Genomic DNA, 21,692 nt, shown 5'->3' on the forward strand with positions numbered 1-21,692 from the left:
GTCAGAAGGACAGATGGAAAGAGAAAAGAACAGAAAGACAGAAGGACAGTGAAAGGGACAGATGGACAGAAGGAAAGATAGACAGAGAAAAGGACAGCAGGACAGATGGACAGACAGACAGACAGATGGACAGACGGACAGACAGACAGACAGACAGACAGACAGACGGACAGATGGACAGACAGACAGACAGACGGACAGACGGACAGACGGACAGACAGACGGATGGACAGACAGACAGACAGACAGACAGACAGACGGACAGACGGACAGACGGACAGACAGACAGACAGACAGACGGATGGACAGACAGACGGACAGACAGACAGACGGACAGACAGACAGACGGACGGACAGAAGGACAGAAGGACAGACGGATGGACAGACAGACAGACAGACAGACGGACAGACGGACAGACGGACAGACAGACAGACAGACAGACAGACAGATGGACAGACAGACAGACAGACAGACAGACAGACAGACAGATGGACGGACAGACAGACAGACAGACGGACAGACTCTGCCCCACTTGCCTCGTCAGACATCTCCGCCTCTCTCCTTGCCCTCCGCACCGGAGAGCCCCAGGAGGGGCCTGGCGGGGCCGGGCGGGCGATGGGGGGCAGGACGGGTGGGGGCAGGGGCAGGGGCACCGCCCCGGGCAGCAGGGGGGGCTCGAGGGGCATGGCGGCGAGGAAGGGGGGGCGGCGGGGCGGGGCGGTCAGGGGCCGGAGGGGGCCGGAGGGGGGGGCCGGGGGCGGGGGGCGGAGGGGGCTCTCGGGCGAGGACGGGGGGGACACCGAGCGGAACGAGCCGGGCGAGCCCGAGCGGGACGAGCCGGGCGACTCTGGGAGCTCCAGATGCAGCTCGGCCGCCATCTCCAGCTTCTGGACGAGCTCGGGGAGACACGAAGACACCTCGGGATTCTGTCCAGCGGGGAGAGGGGGAGACACAACGCAGGGGGGATGAGACTACGCCTGGACAGGTGAGTGTGGACAGTGAGAGTGTGGACAGGTGAGTGTAGACAGTGTGTCCAGTGAGAGTGTGGACAGGTGAGTGTGTACAGTGTGTCCAGTAAGAGTCTGGACAGGTGAGTGTGTCCAGTGTGTCCAGTGAGAGTGTGGACAGGTGAGTGTGTCCAGTGTGTCCAGTGAGAGTCTGGACAGGTGAGAGTGTACAGTGTGTCCAGTGAGAGTGTGGACAGGTGAGTCTCTACAGTGTGTCCAGTGAGAGTCTGGACAGGTGAGTGTGTCCAGTGTGTCCAGTGAGAGTCTGGACAGGTGAGTGTGTACAGTGTGTCCAGAAAGAGTCTGGACAGGTGAGTGTGTACAGTGTGTCCAGTGAGAGTCTGGACAGGTGAGTGTGTCCAGTGTGTCCAGTGAGAGTCTGGACAGGTGAGTGTGTACAGTGTGTCCAGTGAGAGTGTGGACAGGCGAGTCTGTACAGTGTGTCCAGTGAGAGTGTGGACAGGTGAGTGTGGACAGTAAGAGTCTGGACAGGTGAGTGTGTACAGTGTGTCCAGCAAGAGTCTGGACAGGTGAGTGTGTCCAGTGTGTCCAGTAAGAGTCCGGACAGGCGAGTGTGGACAGTGTGTCCAGTAAGAGTGTGGACAGGTGTGTCCAACAGTAAGAAGCTGTCTTACCCTGTAACCCAGCTCAGGGGTGTTAGGGGGTGCTCTGTCTCCTCCCCAGATCTCACCTTCAGGTCTGGTGAAGTGACAGACCACAAGGAGACGCTGGAAACGAGGACACAAGACAGAGGTCAGGTCCACAGAGCTCACTCAATCACTACAGCAAGCAGAGACCTCTCGGCCATCAGGACTGTGGGGGTCAGTGTGAGGAGCTGTAGGGTATCGGGAGTTTAGGGGTCAGTGTGGGGAGCTGTAGGGTATCGGGAGTTTAGGGGTCAGTGTGGGGAGCTGTAGGGTATCGGGAGTTTAGGGGTCAGTGTGGAGCTGTAGGGTATCGGGAGTTTAGGGGTCAGTGTGGGGAGCTGTAGGGTATCGGGAGTTTAGGGGTCAGTGTGGGGAGCTGTAGGGTATCGGGAGTTTAGGGGTCAGTGTGGGGAGCTGTAGGGTAGATGTGGGGCACCGGGCCCACCACAGGGCGGCCGGTCCAGTCTCGCGGAAGGCGACCGGGTCAGACTTACGGAAAAGCACTGGGACTTGGGCCGGGATCTCTCCCGCTGCCAGTCCGGGTTCGGCCTGACCGGTGTGACCTGTGAAGACGCCAAACTGCTCATCTCCGAGACAGCTCTGACCAAATAGCCCAGCCCAGTCGTGTCGAGACTAGGGGCCTTGGGCAGACTCTACAGTGTGTCCAGTGAGAGTGTGGACAGGTGAGTGTGTACAGTGTGTCCAGTGAGAGTGTGGACAGGTGAGTGTGTACAGTGTGTCCAGTGAGAGTGTGGACAGTGTGTCCAGTGAGAGTCTGGACAGGTGAGTTTGACCAGTATGTCCAGTGAGAGTCTTGACAGGTGAGTGTGTACAGTGTGTCCAGTAAGAGTCTGGACAGGTGAGTCTGACCAGTGTGTCCAGTGAGAGTCTGGACAGGTGAGTCTGACCAGTGTGTCCAGTGAGAGTCCGGACAGGTGAGTGTGTACAGTGTGTCCAGCAAGAGTCCGGACAGGTGAGTGTGTACAGTGTGTCCAGTAAGAGTCTGGACAGGTGAGTCTGACAAGTGTGTCCAGTAAGAGTCCGGACAGGTGAGTGTGTACAATGTGTCCAGTAAGAGTCTGGACAGGTGAGTGTGTACAGTGTGTCCAGTAAGAGTCTGGACAGGTGAGTCTGTACAGTGTGTCCAGGAAGAGTCTGGGACGTCCAGAGGCAATCTGTGCTCTCAAAAGGCCATAATGGACCCGCGACCCTGTCTCTTGAGCCGAGGCGTGTCCTCAGTCAAGATCACCACTGGAAGTGTCTCTCCTCGTCTGGAGGTGTTACCGTGAGACCTGGTCTGTCAAGCACTTTGCGCTGCTATGTGTGTGAAAGGTGCTCTATCAGTCAAGTTTATTATTATTATTATTATAATACAGCGAGCGCTGCTGGGGGCGGAGAGGTCAGTCGGAGGAGGGCTGGACGCTGGACGCTGGACGGCGGGCGGGAGGGGTGGACTTACTACGCCTCGCCGGGCCCGGGTCCTGCTGCGACCGCGCACGGCCGTGCGGCATCTCTGTTGGTGCATCGTCCTGCCAAGACAAGCAGAGTCACAGAGGGGAGGGGAGGGGGCGGAGCCACACAGCTGGGCGGCTTGTTCCCCACCCCCACCCCCCTCTGTGTACAGTAGAGCCTCCTGTCCTGACTGGAGGAGCTCAACCAGCTGTGTCCTGAGAGAAGCCAGGGTATCGGCTTCAACCACACGGGCTGGGCGGCTTGTTCCCCACCCCCACCCCCCTCTGTGTACAGTAGAGCCTCCTGTCCTGACTGGAGGAGCTCAACCAGCTGTGTCCTGAGAGAAGCCAGGGTATCAGCTTCACCCACAGGGCTAGGCGGCTTGTTCCACACCCCTGCCACCCTCTGTGTAGAGGTGCACCTCCTCTCAATATCTTTTTACAGCACGATCACACCAATAAGAGTGGAGTAACAGTAAAAAAAAAAAACTTTTTCTCAACTTATTTTGTTATTTCTCACCAGCGGCGCTTTTGAGCGACTTACCGATTTCACGGGGATACTGAAGAGCGATTCTGAAGCTGAAACTAACGATCGAAGTCGAAGTAACTTTATTGGAAGAAACACGTGTTTAGAAAGGACTCTATAGTCCTTTCCTCCTCCTCTCTCTTCACTCCTCTGAGCTCATGGGGCTCCGGCGCCGCCCCCCGCTAGAATCCGCCGCTCTGTGACGTCAGGCGGCTCATTGTGACGCCCCCGTGACGTCGCACCCAGCCGGGTGTCCCTGTACGACCCCGGTAGTCGCCACCTCGGACAGGCAGGGGAAACGGGTCCAGGTGTTTCCGGCCCAAGGGTTACAAAAGCTGCACTTGAATTTAAAGACAAAATCACGTCGAAGGCGCATTCAGCACCCCCACGTATAACACGGGTTTCCGTGGGGTGGGGATCAGTAAAATAGACACCCCCCCGAACTCCAAATCAAAGAAAGACCGACCTCCAACCCCCTCTAGCGGCCAAGGGCGGAAATTTCGGGCCACGCCACGTCCAAAAAACACGAGTCCCCCCCAACGTCCTGCGGGGAAAAGAGACGCCATTTTCTTTTCCGAGCGGTGCGTGGGACCTCACGACCCCCCCAAAAAAATGGGTTTCGCAGACGAGGAAAACCAGGTACATCGACCTCTCTACAACACCACCCGGCTGTTTTTGTTTCAGACCGTGGGAAAAAAATAAATAACATTTTGCCCCTCACGGGACTTGAACATAGCCCCCCCCCGTGGGGACACAGCGCCCCCGTGTGGCCAAGAGGACCACCACCCGCAGGGCTGAGCTTTTACTGCCGTGTCCCGCTTTCACTCTGGCGATGAAGGAGGGAATCAAGGAGGAGAATTAATATTGTGATCCACCAGTCCATCACAGGACACACACACACCCTGGACAGGACACCAGTCTTTCACAGGATACCAGTCCATCACAGGACACACACACACCCTGGACAGGACACCAGTCCATCACAGGACACACACACACCCTGGACAGGACAGCAGTCCATCACAGGACACACACACTCACACACCCTGGACAGGACACCAGTCCATCATAGGACACACACACTCATACACCCTGGACAGGACACCAGTCCATCACAGGACACACACACTCACACACCCTGGACAGGACAGCAGTCCATCACAGGACACACACACACTCACACCCTGGACAGTACACCAGTCCATCACAGGATGTTCAGTGCCTCTCTCTAATAAAGTAGAAATGCGACATTAAACTCCGTTCGAAACGGGAGAAATCACCAGGACACGATACACCTTGCTCCGGACGATGGGAGAAGACCTGTACCTTCATGAGTCCGGGTTGTGAGAACTTCTTCTGGCAGTTCAAAACGTTTCGAAGAGACTACAGCGCTACCCTGTGTTCCATTTCTATCATGTATTATTATACAGTCATAAGTATCTGTACTGATCACAGAGTCCCCCTCTCACTGCCAGGACTGAAGCCCAGTGCAGCACGAATAATAATAATAATAATTATTATTATTATTATTATTATTATTATTATTATTATTAATAAGTCTGGACTCTCCAGTCATGGCTCTTCCCAGGTCAGGGGGATCCCCTCCAGTGTGCAGCCCCCACCTGGATGATGCTCCAGTCCCCTCAGCACACAGCAGCTCTCAGTGGGGAGGAGAGCAGAAGGATGGAGCCAGTTCAGAGAGGGGGGTGATTAGGAGGCCATGATGGGTCAAGACCAGGGGGGGAATCAGGCCAGGACACTGGGGTAACACCCCTACTTTTCTCCAGAAACACCCCGGGATTGTTAATGAGCACAGAGAGTCAGGACCTCGGTTTGACGTCTCATCCGAAGGACGGCGCCTGTTTACAGTCCAGTGTCCTCCGTCACTATACTGGGGCATCAGGACCCACACAGACCGCAGGGTGAGAGAACCCCCTGCCGGCCCCACTCACACCTCTCCCAGCAGCAACCTTAGTTCTTATTGTCAAGAAGGAAAGAATATTAGGAACATGAAAAGGCTGAATGTCTTAAATGCATTTTTTTATACTGAAACAGAGGAGCACACACACGTCATTACAAACGCACACCCGCACAGAGACGTTCTCAAGCGCACTGTGTCTCTGATCCTGTCTCTGTCTGTGGCTCTTCTCTCTGTGTATCTGATCTCCTCCATGAGGACACCTTCACTGTCCTGACTCTCCCCTGTGTCTCTGATCCTGTCTCTGTCTGTGGTTCTTCTCTCACTGTATCTGATCTCTTCCATGAGGGCTCCTTCACTGTCCTGACTCTCCGCTGTGTCTCTGATCCTGTCTCTGTCTGTGGCTCTTCTCTCAGTGTATCTGATCTCCTCCATGAGGACTCCTTCACTGTCCTGACTCTCCGCTGTGTCTCTGATCCTGTCTCTGTCTGTGGCTCTTCTCTCAGTGTATCTGATCTCCTCCATGAGGACGCCTTCACTGTCCTGACTCTCCACTGTGTCTCTGATCCTGTCTCTGTCTGTGGCTCTTCTCTCAGTGTATCTGATCTCCTCGATGAGGACGCCTTCACTGTCCTGACTCTCTCCTGTGTCTCTGATCCTGTCTCTGTCTCTGTGGCTCTTCTGTGAGTTTGACCTTGAGAGATCTGTAATGCTGAGTTCTCACTGGAGCAGTCCGATTTGATGGTCAATAAAAGGTCCAGCAAAGTCAAAGCTGGTCGCTCCCAGAACAGGACAACGCAAGCTCAAGTATCAATTCATGACGCCTGTGGTGCGCGGGCTTGCTAGGTCAGTGCGAGGTGAAGTCGGGGCAGAGCCCCTGGACCCCAGCCCCACCACCGGGAGCTCTGCTAAGTGGTGGGTTGGGCAATCAGTACTGGATACGAGTGTCAAGTGTCAACACGAGTGTGAGCAGCGTCGATTCGAGTGTGAACGGTGTCGACACGAGTCCTGTTGGTCAATACAGTGTCAATGCGAGTGTGAACAGTGAGTCCGGTTCTGTACAGTGTTAACTCATTGAATTTCCTCTTGCTCTGCACAGTGTTAACGGGTGAGAACACGTGTTTTATTCTTTGCAGAATTAACACAGACAGATACTGCTGTTGAATACTCCACAGTCAACAAACCCCGAGCCGCACAAAGTGAGGATCTTATACTTCTATCTATTAAAGTAGCAGAAATAAAACATCATGATAACTGTTGTTCAGTATGGTGTTAATGTAAGTCTTATCCTGTATAGTATAAGTTAACATAAGTATTGACCCGTATCCTGTTCTCTACAGACATCACACTACCCAACAGTGATGTGGAGTACGCCACCGTCAACAAACCGAGAGCAGCACAAAGTGAGGACTTTTTTAACTCTTTACCACAGTATAAAACCCACAGGAGTAATGAGAATGACACTAAAAACAACAACACTGATAGTGAACAAGAGATGTTGAACAATACACATTCTAGTCAGATTTAAATACCCACAGACCTGACCGTTGGAAGTAGTCAAAAAATGCAAATTATTTTTTTTTCTGCGTGCAGGTTTTCTAAGAACTGAAGAAAGGTTAATAATGAGAGAACGCCATTCGGTTTTTCAAGCCTGTCTGGTAGTTAGTGATTAATTGGACCCATGATTTAATCCACCTGTATCTGGAGAGAAGCCAGGGTACAGGCATCACCAACAAGGCTGGGCAGCTTGTTCCCCACCCGCCTCTGTGTAAAGACGCGTCACCCATTCTTGGTTTTATTTTCACCTTTCACTATACGTGAAGAATTCCAAAAGGTGCACAAATGCTCTGGAGCTATTCTGTGGTTCGGCGATGTCTCTGGAGCCTTTTGTCACAGTGTGCGACTTCCCTGTGTGTCTCCCCGAACACAGGGTCTGACTGAAGGGGCACTGACCTGCAGGAATGGGAGGAGACCGAGCTGGGACGGTTCTGCCATGTCAGCGAAACTGGACCCCGACTTCATCTGCCAAAGAAACAGCAGCGTCAATTAACTCAGCTAGTGAGTTCAACTGTCGCCTCCCTTCTCTCCATCTCTGTGTGTCCCATCTCTTCATAACCCGTCTCCTATCAATCCTACTGTGTTTCATTTACTCTTCCTCACTCTGTCTCCTGTCCGGTTGTCTGCACTTAAAACTGAGGTATTTCCTGTGATCTCCTCTCTCTCGCTGTGTCTCCTGTCCTGTGGGTTTGTTACTGAGGGATTCTCTGTGATCTCCTCTCTCTCGCTGTGTCTCCTGTCCTGTGTGTTAGTATGTTTGTTACTGAGGTATTTCCTGTGATCTCCTCTGTCTCACTGGGTCTCCTGTTCTTCAGTGTTTTAATTATTTTTAAATTAAAAATAATTTAGCTCATTGCTCTTTCACTCACTGCGACTTCTATCCATTCTGTGTTCAGTTCCTCTGACTTGCCTCTTGCATCAGCACTAGCAATATCATGCATCTATTTAATTTAAAATTAGTGATCTGTCACCTTGATAGTTCGATCTCGGCTACAGTTAGCATAGATGGCACAATTAAAAGGACGATGAGCTCAACATCTGTGCGTGTCTAATTAACTGAACCGTACAGAACATCCTGCCTCAGCTAGTCTTTAGCTGGCGGGGTCGCCCATCGGCGAGACCACGTCTCAAGGAAATTCTGCGGACTGGAAACTGCGGGAGGGTGGGGCTGTGTTTCCGCACGAATGCCGGAAATCACTCAGGATCTCCAGAGAGACTCCTGTAGCCTTACAGCATCACAGTCACAGGCCTCAGCATTGCAACTGTATAATATCAAACGCCCAGACACCCTGAGGTCTGAAGTATTACCTGTAAACACCAGGCACACTGGAACCTGACTTCATCGTCCACTTAGCGCAGAGGTGGGGCGGACAGTCAGTTTTCTGGGGAGAAAAAAAACAACACCAGGAATTTAGCATACTTAAAGGATCATGGAGTGATGATCTGGCTGAACCCTCTTGGCTGAGGGCTCCTGGCCAGAGGACGAGGAGGCTGGGTCCCCCCCTGCACAGCGAGGAGGAGTGACCAGGGGGGGCAGCTACACAGGTGGAGACGGGGTGGGAGAGGGACGCGAGGGAGAGAAGGGGATCACGTGCAGTATTGACAGTGTTTCAGGAGAGGAGTCAGGAGTGATTGCTAAAATATCGACAGCCGAGTCAGACCGAACTAGGGTGTGGCCATCCCTCTCGAACTTTCATCACAAACTCCTGTCTTCCTGCGGTGTCTCTGAGGAAGCTACCATTTTTCATTGGCTAATAAGAGGTGGAAGAGGTGTTAGTGGGACAGCAGGGGGGCGCTCACCCTGCGGTCTGATACCCCAGTATAGTGACGGGGGACACTATACTGTAAACAGGCGCCGTCCTTCGGATGAGACGTAAAACCGAGGTCCTGACTCTCTGTGGTCATTAAAAATCCCAGGGCGTCTCTCGAAAAGAGTAGGGGTGTAACCCAGGCGTCCTGGCCAAATTTCCCATTGGCCCTTACCAATCATGGCCTCCTAATAACCACCCACTCTGAACTGGCTTCATCCCTCTGCTCTCCTCCCCACTGAGAGCTGCTGTGTGGGGAGCGTTCTGGCGCACTATGGCTGCCGTCGCATCATCCAGGTGGGGGCTGTACATTGGTGGCGGTAGTGGGATTCCCCATTCCCTGTGCAGCGCTTTGAGTGGAGTGTCCAGAAAAGTGCTATATAAGTGTAAGCAATTATTAATAAAGCCCCTCAGTAGTTGAGATCTCTGTTATACCCATCTAGAAACATGCAATCAGCATGTTATTGATGAAGCAATAGTCACAACATTATTCCACACCTCTAACCCTGCACTAGGGGGCATGCTTCAGGCTCGGGCCAGGGTGAGAGGCGGGTTATGATGACAGTCATGCTTTCTACACCTTATACTGAGCTCAGAAATGGACCGAGCGGAAATCTCACGAGCAGATCCCTCCGCGTATAAGAAAGGCAACTTGTCTCAGGAAAAATACCACGGATTCACATCCGAAATATGATAAAAAGGCAAAAACCCCACACATGTAATGCAAACGTACCCTAAAAAGGAAACACAGTTTTAAAACCAACTTGATTTTCCCCTGGAGAAACCGTTTTATGGACACATCGCATCTATTACACATGTATAACTAAATATAAAGATAAAACTTAATATAAGAAGTCATGACACATCACACATGACGAAGTCTGATCCAGAATAAACAGTTTACACTGACCCACCTTTATTTACCCTGGTCACTCACTTCTATTAACTGTTTTAATAAGGGTAACAAATGAATATTTGTTTCAATTTGGGATCTACATCTGGGAGCCCTGAAATGTTGGCCAGAGGGGAGAAGCTGATATTCAGACGTGAAAATATATTATGATGTTGTTTTTCACCTGTCTAATTAAAGCTTGTTCAAAAATTATCTGATTATAGGACACACGAGTTTATAATCATACTCATTCCACTTTTTAACCCCGTATATATGCACAATATGAAACGTATATACACTAAATCTCACGTGTGACTCCCATAATATACATTTCTTTACGAAAATTAGGAACACTTATTAATGGCGTGTAATGTTGCGAAGGGCTACTGTTTTTTATAGTTTGTCGATTGTAAGGGACGTGGGCCGCGAAAGAAATACTGGCCGGGGTGGGAAAAGGTTATTTGATGGTTTATTGTACCGCAACGGTCACAATAGACTCACCAGCAAAGATGGCGCCGAGGCCACATCGACTCCCTCCCGCCCTGCCTCGCACCGAAGCTCGAGCTGCGGAGCGCGACGCCGAACCGCCGGTCCGCGGGCGCGGGCGCCGGACATAGACGTCATAACCCCTTCCGAGGCGCAGGAATTATAGATCACTGTAGTTTCTTCTGGACCCGGGTTAGGGACAGTGTGCCCTCCGTGAGAGTCTTCTGAGGAAGCCAGTGTCTCATGGGTGTCCAGGCTGGGTACCATCTGTCCATCACAGGACACACAGACACACACACTCACACATCCTGGACAGGACACCAGTCCCTCACAGGACACACACACACAACCTGGATAGGACACCAGTCCCTCACAGGACACACAGACACACACACTCACACACCCTGGACAGGACACCAGTCCATCACAGGACACACCCACACTCACTCACACACCCTGGACAGGACACCAGTCCATCACAGGACACACACACACCAGGGCCAGTTTTCCCAGAAGCCAATTAGCCCAAAAGCCTGTCTTTGGACCCGGAGAACACAAGGAGAACATGCAGACTCCACACAGACAGTCCCCCCCTGGGGACCAGACCCGAGCCCGGAGCCCCCCCGTGCTGAACCCCTCTGTACAGACGGCACACAGCTCCGTTGTTCCCGATTCCCGAGGTGATCTGTTAAAAGAAGGCGGTGTGTTGCCTCCAGGTGAGGCCCGCGGCCCGACGCCGGTGGTGGCGGTGCTGGCGGCGGCAGAGAACGCGGCGCTGGTGCCAACGACACCCCGTGAGCAGGCGGCCGGTCTCCCGCAGGGACAAGACGATGAAGCAGCTGGGGAAAGTGTTTTCCGTCCGAGGTAGGAGCAGCAGGGCTGGGCGTTTTGTTGGAGCGAAGTCCCCCTCCAGATAACCCATGAACCCCATCTCTACTGTCACTCCAGTCAGGACAGGAGGCTCTTCTGTACACAGAAGGGGGTGGGGGTGGGGAACAAGCAGCCCAGCCCTGTGGTTGAAGCCGATACCCTGGCTTCTCTCCAGGCACAGCTGGGTGAGCTCCTCCAGTCAGGACAGGGGGCTCTACTGTACACAGAGGGTGGCGGGGGTGTGGAACAACTCCTTTGTTCGGGGCCTTGGGGCATTCTTGTTGTGAAAGGCGCTATATAAAACAAACTCAATTGAAATTGAATCTTACAGGTTTGGGTTTTTCGGAGATCTTATCAGAGATCTTGTCTGACATGCCCGTTTCAAAAACGTAACGACACTCCTCACGCCCGAGCGCCGCCGGTCTGTGACGTAACGTATCCTTACACAACCATGACGGTTTCATCATGGACAGCACGAAAGCCCGAAAAGTGGTCGACGTTTTAATTTGGCAACGCCACGATGGATCCCAGTTTTTTTTTTTTATTTTGGAGGCCAAAGAGGACAAAAAGGAAACGTCCGGAGTGGATCGATGGTCATCTCTGCAGTTGTTCTGATGTTCTGGAAAAAAACAAAACAAAAAAAAAACGGCTCGCTTGCCCGATCGTGTAGTGTTTCCACACCCCACGCAAATCAGCTTCTCTTCGCCCCCGGGGGCTCGTCGCCCGCCGCACCCCTCTCACGTGATAGGGGCTTCCCCCGGCTGTGACGTCCTTACCCTACCCCCTTCGGCCAACGTCATACCGAAGGTCGCGCTTCGGGCCGCGTCGATGTGGACGGACTGTCTTGTAGCTGATAAGGGTTTAAATTTCGACTTAAGGAGTTGGCCATCGTTATATTTCGCGAGGTATAATACGGGGGGAAAAAGAACATTTATATTTATCAACCTACTAGTAATACTGGGTGGATGTCACGTTCCCCAAAGTTCAGTGCCTCTCTCTAATAAAGTAGAAACGCGACATTAAACTCCGTTCGAAACGGGAGAAATCACAAGGACACGATACAACTGACGTCCGGAAAAAAAAGAAAAAAAGAACTCCTATTCCCATTTGTAATGACCCTGTCGTGTTTTTCCCGGTGTACGCATCTCTTTCACAGACCGTTTCTCTCTGGTGTTGTTTTGCTGTTGGAATAAATGCCGAGGTGACCCTTCTGTGTGGAGTCTGCGTGTTCTCTCCAGCGGGTCGTTTCCTCCACCGCAGGGGGTGGTCGAACCGGGGTCTCCCAATCGTCACAGAAGTGTGTGTCGTTTTGGGTGGTGGGGGGTGCATCGGGGATACTGCGCCCCGAGGGGGTGGCCTCTCACCTTACTACGGACGATGGGAGAAGACCTGTACCTTCACGAGTCCGGGTTGTGAAAACTTCTTCTGGCAGTTCAAAACGTTTCGAAGAGACTACAGCGCTACCCTGTTTTCCATTTCTATCGTGTATTATTATACAGTCATAAGTATCTGTCCTGATCACAGAGTCCCCCTCTCACTGCCAGGACAGGAGCCCAGTGCAGCACGAATAATAATAATAATTAATAAGTCTGGACCCTCCACTCAGAGCTCTTCCCAGGTCAGGGGGATCCCCTCCAGCCCCCCCAGTGTGCAGCCCCCACCTGGATGATGCTCCAGTCTGCTCAGCACACAGCAGCTCTCAGTGGGGAGGAGAGCAGAGGGATGGAGCCAGTTCAGAGAGAGGGGTGATAAGGAGGCCATGATGGGTCAAGACCAGGGGGGGAATCAGGCCAGGACACTGGGGTAACACCCCTACTCTTCTCCAGAGACACCCCGGGATTGTAAATGAGCACAGAGAGTCAGGACCTCGGTTTGACGTCTCATCCGAAGGACGGCGCCTGTTTACAGTCCAGTGTCCCCGTCACTATACTGGGGCATCAGGACCCACACAGACCGCAGGGTGAGAGCGCCCCCTGCTGGCCCCACTCACACCTCTCCCAGCAGCAACCTTAGTTTTTCCCAGGAGTCTCCCCTCCAGGTACTGACCAGGCTCCCACCTGCTGGGCTCCAGTGGGGAGGGGGCTGCCAGCTGGGAGCTGCAGGGTGAGATGGCTGCTGGGCAAACGATGGCTAAAGAGCTTCCTAGGACACCCTGGACTTCGTGGTCGACTTCCTTCTCTTCAGACGGAGGTGGCTTGAAATCTATCTCGTTTCAAGGAGTATTGGACACGATGCCCCCCCTGCTATATCCCCGCCAACTGGTGGCACGCCGAAGACGAGGGGTCTCGGCCTCAATCCATCAACCACAAACTCTCCGGGATGAAAGAGAAGGACAGACTCTGTTCGTTGTTCCGGGGGGGGGGGGGGGAGGGAAAAAATCAAAAGCTAAACAGATTTAAAAAAAAAAAATTTTATTGATGCTTAACAAAAGAACAAAAATTACAATACAGATTAAGTCCAGTCTGGGGACCCTCAGCTTCGGTCCAGTCCAGTCTAGGGCCCCTCAGCTTCGGTCCAGCACAGTCTGGGGCCCCTCAGCTCCGGTCCAGCACAGTCTGGGGCCCCTCAGCTCCGGTCCAGCACAGTCCAGTCCAGATCTTAGCAGGCACAGAACCAGGAAAGGAACCTGGAAAGAATATTGTTATTGCAGGTGTGAGGGACACAGACACAGACGTCACCATGACATCAAACAGCAAGAGGAGACTCCTCCTTGAATCACAGACACGACCGGGCGGCGCCCCCCTGTCTGCTCACCTGCACCTCCTCTTCCTCTTCCTCTTCTTGTCCTTCCCAGCAGCCTGCTCCTCCTCTCCCTCGCTCTTCCTCTCCTGAGATACGGTCTCCGCCACTTCCATTAGCTCGTCCTGATCTTCTGTCTCCACCGACATGCAACTCAGGGACTTCAAAAAGATGCACCAGCGCTTCTGAAGCAGAGACAGGAGAGTCACGTTTAGAGTCGGACTGGACACTCCAGGACATGAACACTGCACTGAGAGAGAGGGGTTCATACAGACACACTGACTGGACACTCCAGTACATGAACACTGCACTGAGAGAGAGAGGGGTTCATACAGACACACTGACTGGACACTCCAGTACATGAACACTGCACTGAGAGAGAGGGGTTCATACAGACACACTGACTGGACACTGGACAGGAGTAAAGAGAGGATCAGAGCATTACCCACCTTCTTTTTCTTCTGTCTCACAGGAGGAGGTGATTGGACCTCCTCCAGCTGGAGTCCTTGGAGGGAGAGAGGGGGCAGGAGAGGGACAGCACAGGGAGAGAAAGAGAGAGACAGGTGAGTCAAGTGTCCCAAGAGCACAGAGACTCGCAGTGAGTGAGCCTGGGTGTAGCCCACTAATACTGACCCACTGGACACCACAGGACAGAGAGGAGGAGGAGGAGAGAGACACACTGCCTGGACACCACAGGACAGAGAGGAGGAGGAGAGAGACACACTGAGGACAGAGAGGAGGAGGAGAGAGACACTGACAGACAGGGCTAAAAGAGAGAGAAACACTGAGACCCAGGGACAGACAAGACGGCGAAACTCCACCACAGACAGGACAGGAGGCAGGGTGGGACCAGCACTGGCCTCCTTCCTCTCTCCTGCCGGAGGAGCTGTCTCCACCTCCTCTTCCTCCTGCAAGTCAAGAGACAGGCTGAGAGAGATACGGGCTGATGGGACATCGGCGAACAGAGCTGAAGGCAGAGAGCCGGGGAGACAGGCCCAGCTGGGACAACGCAGGACAGACAGAGAGACAGATAGAAAGGAAGGAGAGAGAGAGACAAAGATGAAGGCACAGAAAGACAGCAGGCAAAGAGAAAGATTGAGATTGAGGGACAAACAAACCGAGAGAGAGAGAGACAGAGAGGCAGGGACAGACAGACAGCAGGAGGAGAGAGAGACAGAGATCGAGGGACAATAATTTGGTTTCGAAATTTATTCTGAAAATATACAATCATTCACTCCTGAAAAATATTGAGTTCAAATTATACATTATGTACAATATTATAATCAACATATGGCTAATCATCAAAAATAAAAATAAAAACTGTACTGGGGGACACAGCTGGCTGTGCTGTTCTGGACAGAACACACTGAGGTCCAGTTTCCACCTCCTGCAGGATCAAACAGCACCCCCACTGGCTCTCCAGTGAACAGAGGGACAGACAGAGAGGCTTCAGGCTGCAGGGTGACAGTGTCTCTGTGAGCTGAAAGACAATCAGGACAGAGGACGATATAAGAACACACTCTGTCAAGAATATAGAGCCCTCTAGTGACCCTACTGTAGACCTGCTCACCGCCCACAGTGACGATCACAGTGCTGATACTGCTTCCCTTAAGGTCCCTCACTGTGTCGTTGCCCTGATCAGCTGGAGTGAGGGAGCGAAGTGTCAGAGAGCTGTTCTGCACTGACACTCACTGTTCGTACCTGGGGCCAGGGAGCCCTGCGCTGCTCAGTAAGACTATACGAGACTGGACAGATCCTGCAGGATCAAACAGCACCTCCACTGGACCAGCAGTGTGGAGGGGGAGAGACAGAGAGGCACCAGGCTGCAGGCTATGGACTTCTGAGTGAGCTGAAAAGGGACAGGTAGAAACATGTTGAATATTTAGTTTTACAACAATACCTTGAGTTTGGACTGCGATCAGCTTCATTTTGTATTTCAGCTGTGAAAATGCAATTTCAAAAATGCACGCCCCAGTCATGTTAGGTTCAAGTTACAGTTGCATCACAACTCAATACATTTGCAATTCACTTCAAATGTTGTTTTTGTTTGATCCAGTCTGTCCTCACCTAAAGGAGATATGGACTCAGTCTTTGGAATTTGTATATATATATATTTCAGTGATCCCTTAGCCATTCCTTCTGTTTTGTAATTCAATTTCTCTTTTAAAATTCCTTCCCCACTTCTAGGACCTGCAGTTGCTGAACTCCACAATGGCCTCTATTGGAACGTCTGTGACTGAGACCAAGTAAGTGTTCACTTTTTTTATGAAACCATAATTTATTTTGGAGCAATGAGCAATTCTTATATAAATGCAATAAAATCATTATGCTCAAACTATGAGAGAGAAAATTAAGGATAATTTAAGAAATCAGTCTTAGCTTGTTTCTATACACAAATGGTATTATTTATTTTCAAAGGAAACCCGCGAGGATTCCCCTGGTGCGGAAGATGTGCCTGAATACTTTTGATCAGCTTCCTGCTCACTTGAAGAGGGCGTGTATGAAGCCCGCCACGGCAGAAGAGATCAGGATGGCCTCTCAACAGGCGAGGAAGGACATGATAAATCACCTGAAGAACATCGTGGATTACAACAGAATAGAGATCGTGTCTTGCGAGGCAAACAGGGCAGTGGTTGTAAGACTGCTGGAGTCCTTGGCATTAGGGACTAAATATACTAAACGCATGATGCTAAAATGTTATTTTCACATATATTAATGTAATAAATGATTGCTTATGCTTTATGCACTACTTCACTGCTTCACTGCTCTATGCTGTCTGGAAATAAATCCTCAGACTGCTTACTGCCCTGGGCATGTACCAATAAATCCGAATGAACATCTGAATCCCAAACAGAATCTCTAGTAAAATACGATCATTTGTGAAACAGGCAAATGACTGTCTCAGGGGCCCATTCCTCATTCTCAAGACACATGTATGCAGTACGTACACCATGCATTGAGCAATAGGGACTGAAGACACCACAGGTAAGGTTAGAAGTCATTCTGAGGTGCCACATGTGAGGGATACAGCTAGGCATCTGAAACGCAGGGTTTGAGAGCCCTTTCAGGAGCACTGCATCCTTTGAGACAGACTCGTGCGTGTTAAACAAATGATCATTTCTTTCAGCATTAGGGACTAAATATACTAAACGTATGATGCTAAAATGTTATTTTCACATATATTAATGTAATAAATCATTGCTTATGCTTTAACAACAAATCTAATTAAAATAAAAGCTTAAGTTTTGTATTTATCTTGTACCATAGAACATGATTTTCTTTGTATTTCATGCCCACAAAGTGTCCAAATGTTCTATGATCATTTCTTTCAGCATTAGGGACTAAATATACTAAACATATGATGCTAAAATCCTGAAAAAAGGATGTGCTCCATCTCGTCAGTATATTGGATTCCAAAACTGATTTGGGTCAATATACATTACCTTTGAAGATAAGGTACAGTCTACTGTAGGGAACCATCAACGTAGAAAGCATTGGCCTTCCCTGGGGGGCAGGTAGGTGCAAAAGATAAACCTTTATCCTATCTTTATCCTAAGATAAGTGGCCAAGCTCATCATGTTGCCATAGTAGACAAAGTTCTATAAAATGTTAAATAACTTTTAAAAAAAGCATTTTGGTCTTTCAGTACTGTACAAGGTGAATTAAACTGTCCCTGGTAATGCAAAGTAATTAGAAGCATCCCAGAAACTTTATCTCTAGAAACATTAGCTGTTTTATATCATGTAATTTAGTGTGATGTTGTCAGAATTCAAGGACATTATCACACACAGAAATTGGTTCAGTTAAATCTAAAAAACACAGCTAAACATGGGTTTAAATGTAAAATAGAAGTCTTACCAAAAGATTTAATTCAAGAAGTGAACCTCAGATCCTTCTTTGAAAAAAGTAAGTTCAAATGAAAATGATTGTTAAAAACTGGGCTTTCAATAAATGACATATTTAATCTAATACTGCTCTGATCATGGTAGCAGGAAGGTGTGAAAATTACTCTGTACCTAGGAGTATTTTGATCCCGAGTTCTGAATCCCAAACAGAATCTCTAGTAAAATAGGAGGCACTGGACTATAAATACCCATCCATGTTATAACACACTCACCAAGGGTTTTTTAGTTTAACTCTGAGCTTTGAGAGATTTAATACCTATGGTACCCATATTCATCCTTTATTTAAGGGAAGTACACATCCTAGACACACAGGAAACCCTCTTGCCCCAAGGGAAAACCGGTACTTTGGATGGTAATGATTGAACCTGGCTTACAACAGACATCTTTGGAAATGGTAATTCTTTCAGGTGGGTAGCTGCGTCAGCATGCGTAGGCTGCAAAGTAACAAGTAATAGGTTTATTCCATGCTGAAAAAAACCTGAAGAAGGCTCCACGGCCGAAACGTTGTGTTCTCTTTCTTCTTTTTTTCAGCATGGAATAATTCTTTCAGGTGGCTTGGCAAACTTCCTACCCCAGCTAAGACAGGTACTTTGGATGTTAATGCTTGAGACTAGACATCTTTGGAAATGGTAATTCTTTCCGAGGGCTTGGGAAACTCTATTTCTTTGAATGCACCTGCACTGTTGAATATACTTTAAACCCATGCTTAGCCATGTTTTTAAAATTAAATTATAACGATTTCTGTGTTTGATAATGGTAGCAAAGGCTTACTGGATACGAGTGTCAAGTGTCGACACGAGTGTGAACGGTGTCAACACGAGTCCTGTTGTTCAGTACAGTGTCAATACGAGTGTGAACAGTGAGTCCTGTTGGTCAGTACAGTTTCAATACGAGTGTGAACAGTGTCGACACGAGTGTGAACAGTGAGTCCCGTTGATCAAAAAAGTATCAATATAAGTGTGAACAGTGAGTCCTGTTGTTCAGTATAGTGTCAATACGAGTGTGAACAATGAGTCCTGTTGGTCAGTACAGTGTCAATACGAGTGTGATAAGTGTCGACATGAGTGTGAACACTGAGTCCTGTTGATCAAAAAAGTATTAATAGAAGTGTGAACGGTGAGTCCTGTTGTTCAGTATAGTGTCAATACGAGTGTGAACAATGAGTCCTGTTGGTCAGTACAGTGTCAATACGAGTGTGATAAGTGTCGACATGAGTGTGAACACTGAGTCCTGTTGATCAAAAAAGTATTAATAGAAGTGTGAACGGTGAGTCCTGTTGTTCAGTATAGTGTCAATACGAGTGTGAACAGCGAGTCCTGTTGTTCAGTACAGTGTCAATATGAGTGTGAACAGTGAGTCCTGTTGTTCAGTACAGTGTCAATACGAGTGTGAACAGTGAGTCCGGTTCTGTACAGTGTCAATACGAGTGTGAACAGTGAGTCCGGTTCTGTACAGTGTTAACTCATTGAATTCCCTCTTGCTCTGCACAGTGTTACAGGTGAGAACACGTGTTTTATTCTTTGCAGAATTAACACAGACAGATACTGCTGTTGAATACTCCACAGTCAACAAACCCCGAGCCGCACAAAGTGAGGATCTTTTACTTCTATCTATTAAACTAGCAGAAATAAAACATCATGATAACTTATTGCTGCTCTGTCCAGTTTTAACACAAGTGTGAACATTTGTAATAATAGTGAGTCCTGCTGTTGTGTACAGCGTGAATACAAGCGTGAACAGTGAGTCCTGTCGTCTGAACAGTGTCAATACGCATGTGAACAGTGAGCCCTGTTGTTCAGTATGGTGTTAATGTAAGTCTTATCCTGTATAGTATAAGTTAACATAAGTATTGACCCGTATGCTGTTCTCTACAGACATCACACTACCCAACAGGGATGTGGAGTACGCCACCGTCAACAAACCGAGAGCAGCACAAAGTGAGGACTTTTTTAACTCTTTACCACAGTATAAAACCCACAGGAGTAATAAGAATGACACTAAAAACAACAACACTGATAGTGAACAAGAGATTTTGAACAATACACATTCTAGTCAGATTTAAATACCCACAGACCTGACCGTTGGAAGTAGTAAAAAAATGCAAATTATTTTTTTTCTGCGTGCAGGTTTTCTAAGAATTGAAGAAAGGTTAAAAACGAGAGAACGCCATTTGGTTTTTCAAGCCTGTCTGGTAGTTAGTGATTAATTGGACCCATGATTTAATCCACCTGTATCTGGAGAGAAGCCAGGGTATCGGCATCAACAACAAGGCTGGTCAGCTTGTTCCCCACCCGCCTCTGTGTAAAGACGCGTCACCCATTCTTGGTTTCATTTTCACCTTTCACTATACGTGAAGAATTCCAAAAGGTGCACAAATGCTCAGGAGCTATTCTGTGGTTCAGCTATGTCTCTGGAGCCTTTTTTCACAGTGTGCGACTTCCCTGTGTGTCTCCCCGAACACAGGGTCTGACTGAAGGGGCACTGACCTGCAGGAATGGGAGGAGACCGAGCTGGGACGGTTCTGCCACGTCAGCGAAACTCTGGACCCCGACTTCATCTGCCAAAGAAACAGCAGCGTCAATTAACTCAGCCAGCGAGTTCAGCGAGATGGGACACATCTCTTTATGAAGAGATGTGTCCCATCTCTTCATAACCCGTCTCCTATCAATCCTACTGTGTTTCATTTACTCTTCCTCACTCTGTCTCCTGCCCGGTTGTCTGCACTTAAAACTGAGGTATTTCCTGTGATCTCCTCTCTCTCGCTGTGTCTCCTGTCCTGTGGGTTTGTTACTGAGGGATTCTCTGTGATCTCCTCTCTCTCGCTGTGTCTCCTGTCCTGTGGGTTTGTTACTGAGGGATTCTCTGTGATCTCCTCTCTCTCTCACTGTCTCCTGTCCTCTGTGTTAGTATGTTTGTTACTGAGGTATTTCCTGTGATCTCCTCTCTCTCACTGTGTCTCCTGTTCTTCAGTGTTTTAACTCTCTTAAATAATTTAGCTCATTCCTCTCTCACTCACTGCGACTCCTATCCATTCTGTGTTCAGTTCCTCTGACTTGCCTCTTGCATCAGCGCTAGCAATATCATGCATCTATTTAATTTAAAATTATTGATCTGTCACCTTGATAGTTCAATCTCGGCTACAGTTAGCATAGATGGCACAATTAAAAGGACGATGAGCTCAACATCTGTGCGCGTCTAATTAACTGAACCGTACAGAACATCGTGCCTCAGCTAGTCTCTCGCTGGCGGGGTCGCCCATCGGAGAGACCACGTCTCCAGGAAATTCTGCGGACTGGACACCGCGGGAGGGTGGGGCTGTGTTTCCGCACGAACGCCGGAAATCACTCAGGATCTCCAGAGAGACTCCTGTAGCCTTACAGCATCACAGTCACAGGCCTCAGCATTGCAACTGTATAATATAAAACGCCCAGACACCCCGAGGTGAGGCCGACCAGTCTGAAGTATTACCTGTAAACACCAGGCACACTGGAACCTGACTTCATCGTCCACTTAGCGCAGAGGTGGGGCGGACAGTCAGTTTTCTGGGGAGAAAAAAAACAACACCAGGAATTTAGCATACTGAAAGGATCATGGAGTGATGATCTGGCTGAACCCACTTGGCTGAGGGCTCCTGGCCAGAGGACGAGGAGGCTGGGACCCCCCCTGCACAGCGAGGAGGAGTGACCAGGGGGGGCAGCTACACAGGTGGAGACGGGGTGAGAGAGGGACGCGAGGGTGAGAGGGGGATCACGTGCAGTATTGACAGTGTTTCAGGAGAGGAGTCAGGAGTGATTGCTAAAATATCGACACCCGAGTCTGACCGAACTAGGGTGTGGCCATCCCTCTCGAACTTTCATCACAAACTCCTGTCTTCCTGCGGTGTCT

General features: G+C 49.8%; 1 protein-coding gene and 1 long non-coding RNA gene across 2 annotated transcripts; one reads left to right on the forward strand and one right to left on the reverse strand.

Annotated features, from left to right (window-relative positions):
* Nucleotides 1-541: 541 nt before the first annotated feature.
* LOC138242679 (WAS/WASL-interacting protein family member 3-like) lies at nt 542-4,930 on the reverse strand. The gene is made up of 5 exons (XM_069198235.1): nt 3,115-4,930; nt 2,150-2,218; nt 1,644-1,736; nt 616-927; nt 542-568 (listed from the first exon to the last, which is right to left on the reverse strand). The coding sequence occupies exons 1-5, from the start codon at nt 3,178-3,180 to the stop codon at nt 542-544; spliced, it is 567 nt and encodes a 188-aa protein (XP_069054336.1). The 5' UTR covers nt 3,181-4,930.
* Nucleotides 4,931-16,001: 11,071 nt separating this feature from the next.
* Nucleotides 16,002-16,651, forward strand: LOC138243235 (uncharacterized). Its single transcript, XR_011192056.1, has 2 exons — nt 16,002-16,148; nt 16,321-16,651. It is a non-coding gene; the product is annotated as an uncharacterized lncRNA (long non-coding RNA).
* Nucleotides 16,652-21,692: the final 5,041 nt, after the last annotated feature.

The sequence above is a fragment of the Lepisosteus oculatus genome, chromosome 14 (assembly GCF_040954835.1).
Source record: "Lepisosteus oculatus isolate fLepOcu1 chromosome 14, fLepOcu1.hap2, whole genome shotgun sequence".
NCBI classification, from domain to species: domain Eukaryota; kingdom Metazoa; phylum Chordata; class Actinopteri; order Semionotiformes; family Lepisosteidae; genus Lepisosteus; species Lepisosteus oculatus.

What these genes read in the sequence shown, in the direction of transcription:
- LOC138242679 (XM_069198235.1), bottom strand. Translation starts at nt 3,180, where the DNA reads ATGCACCAACAGAGATGCCGCACGGCCGTGCGCGGTCGCAGCAGGACC. An exon ending in CCAAGTCCCAGTGCTTTTCC is followed by an intron (nt 1,737 to 2,149) that starts GTAAGTCTGACC and finishes CCTCGTTTCCAG; the next exon opens with CGTCTCCTTGTGGTCTGTCA. An exon ending in CCCCTGAGCTGGGTTACAGG is followed by an intron (nt 928 to 1,643) that starts GTAAGACAGCTT and finishes CCCGCTGGACAG; the next exon opens with AATCCCGAGGTGTCTTCGTG.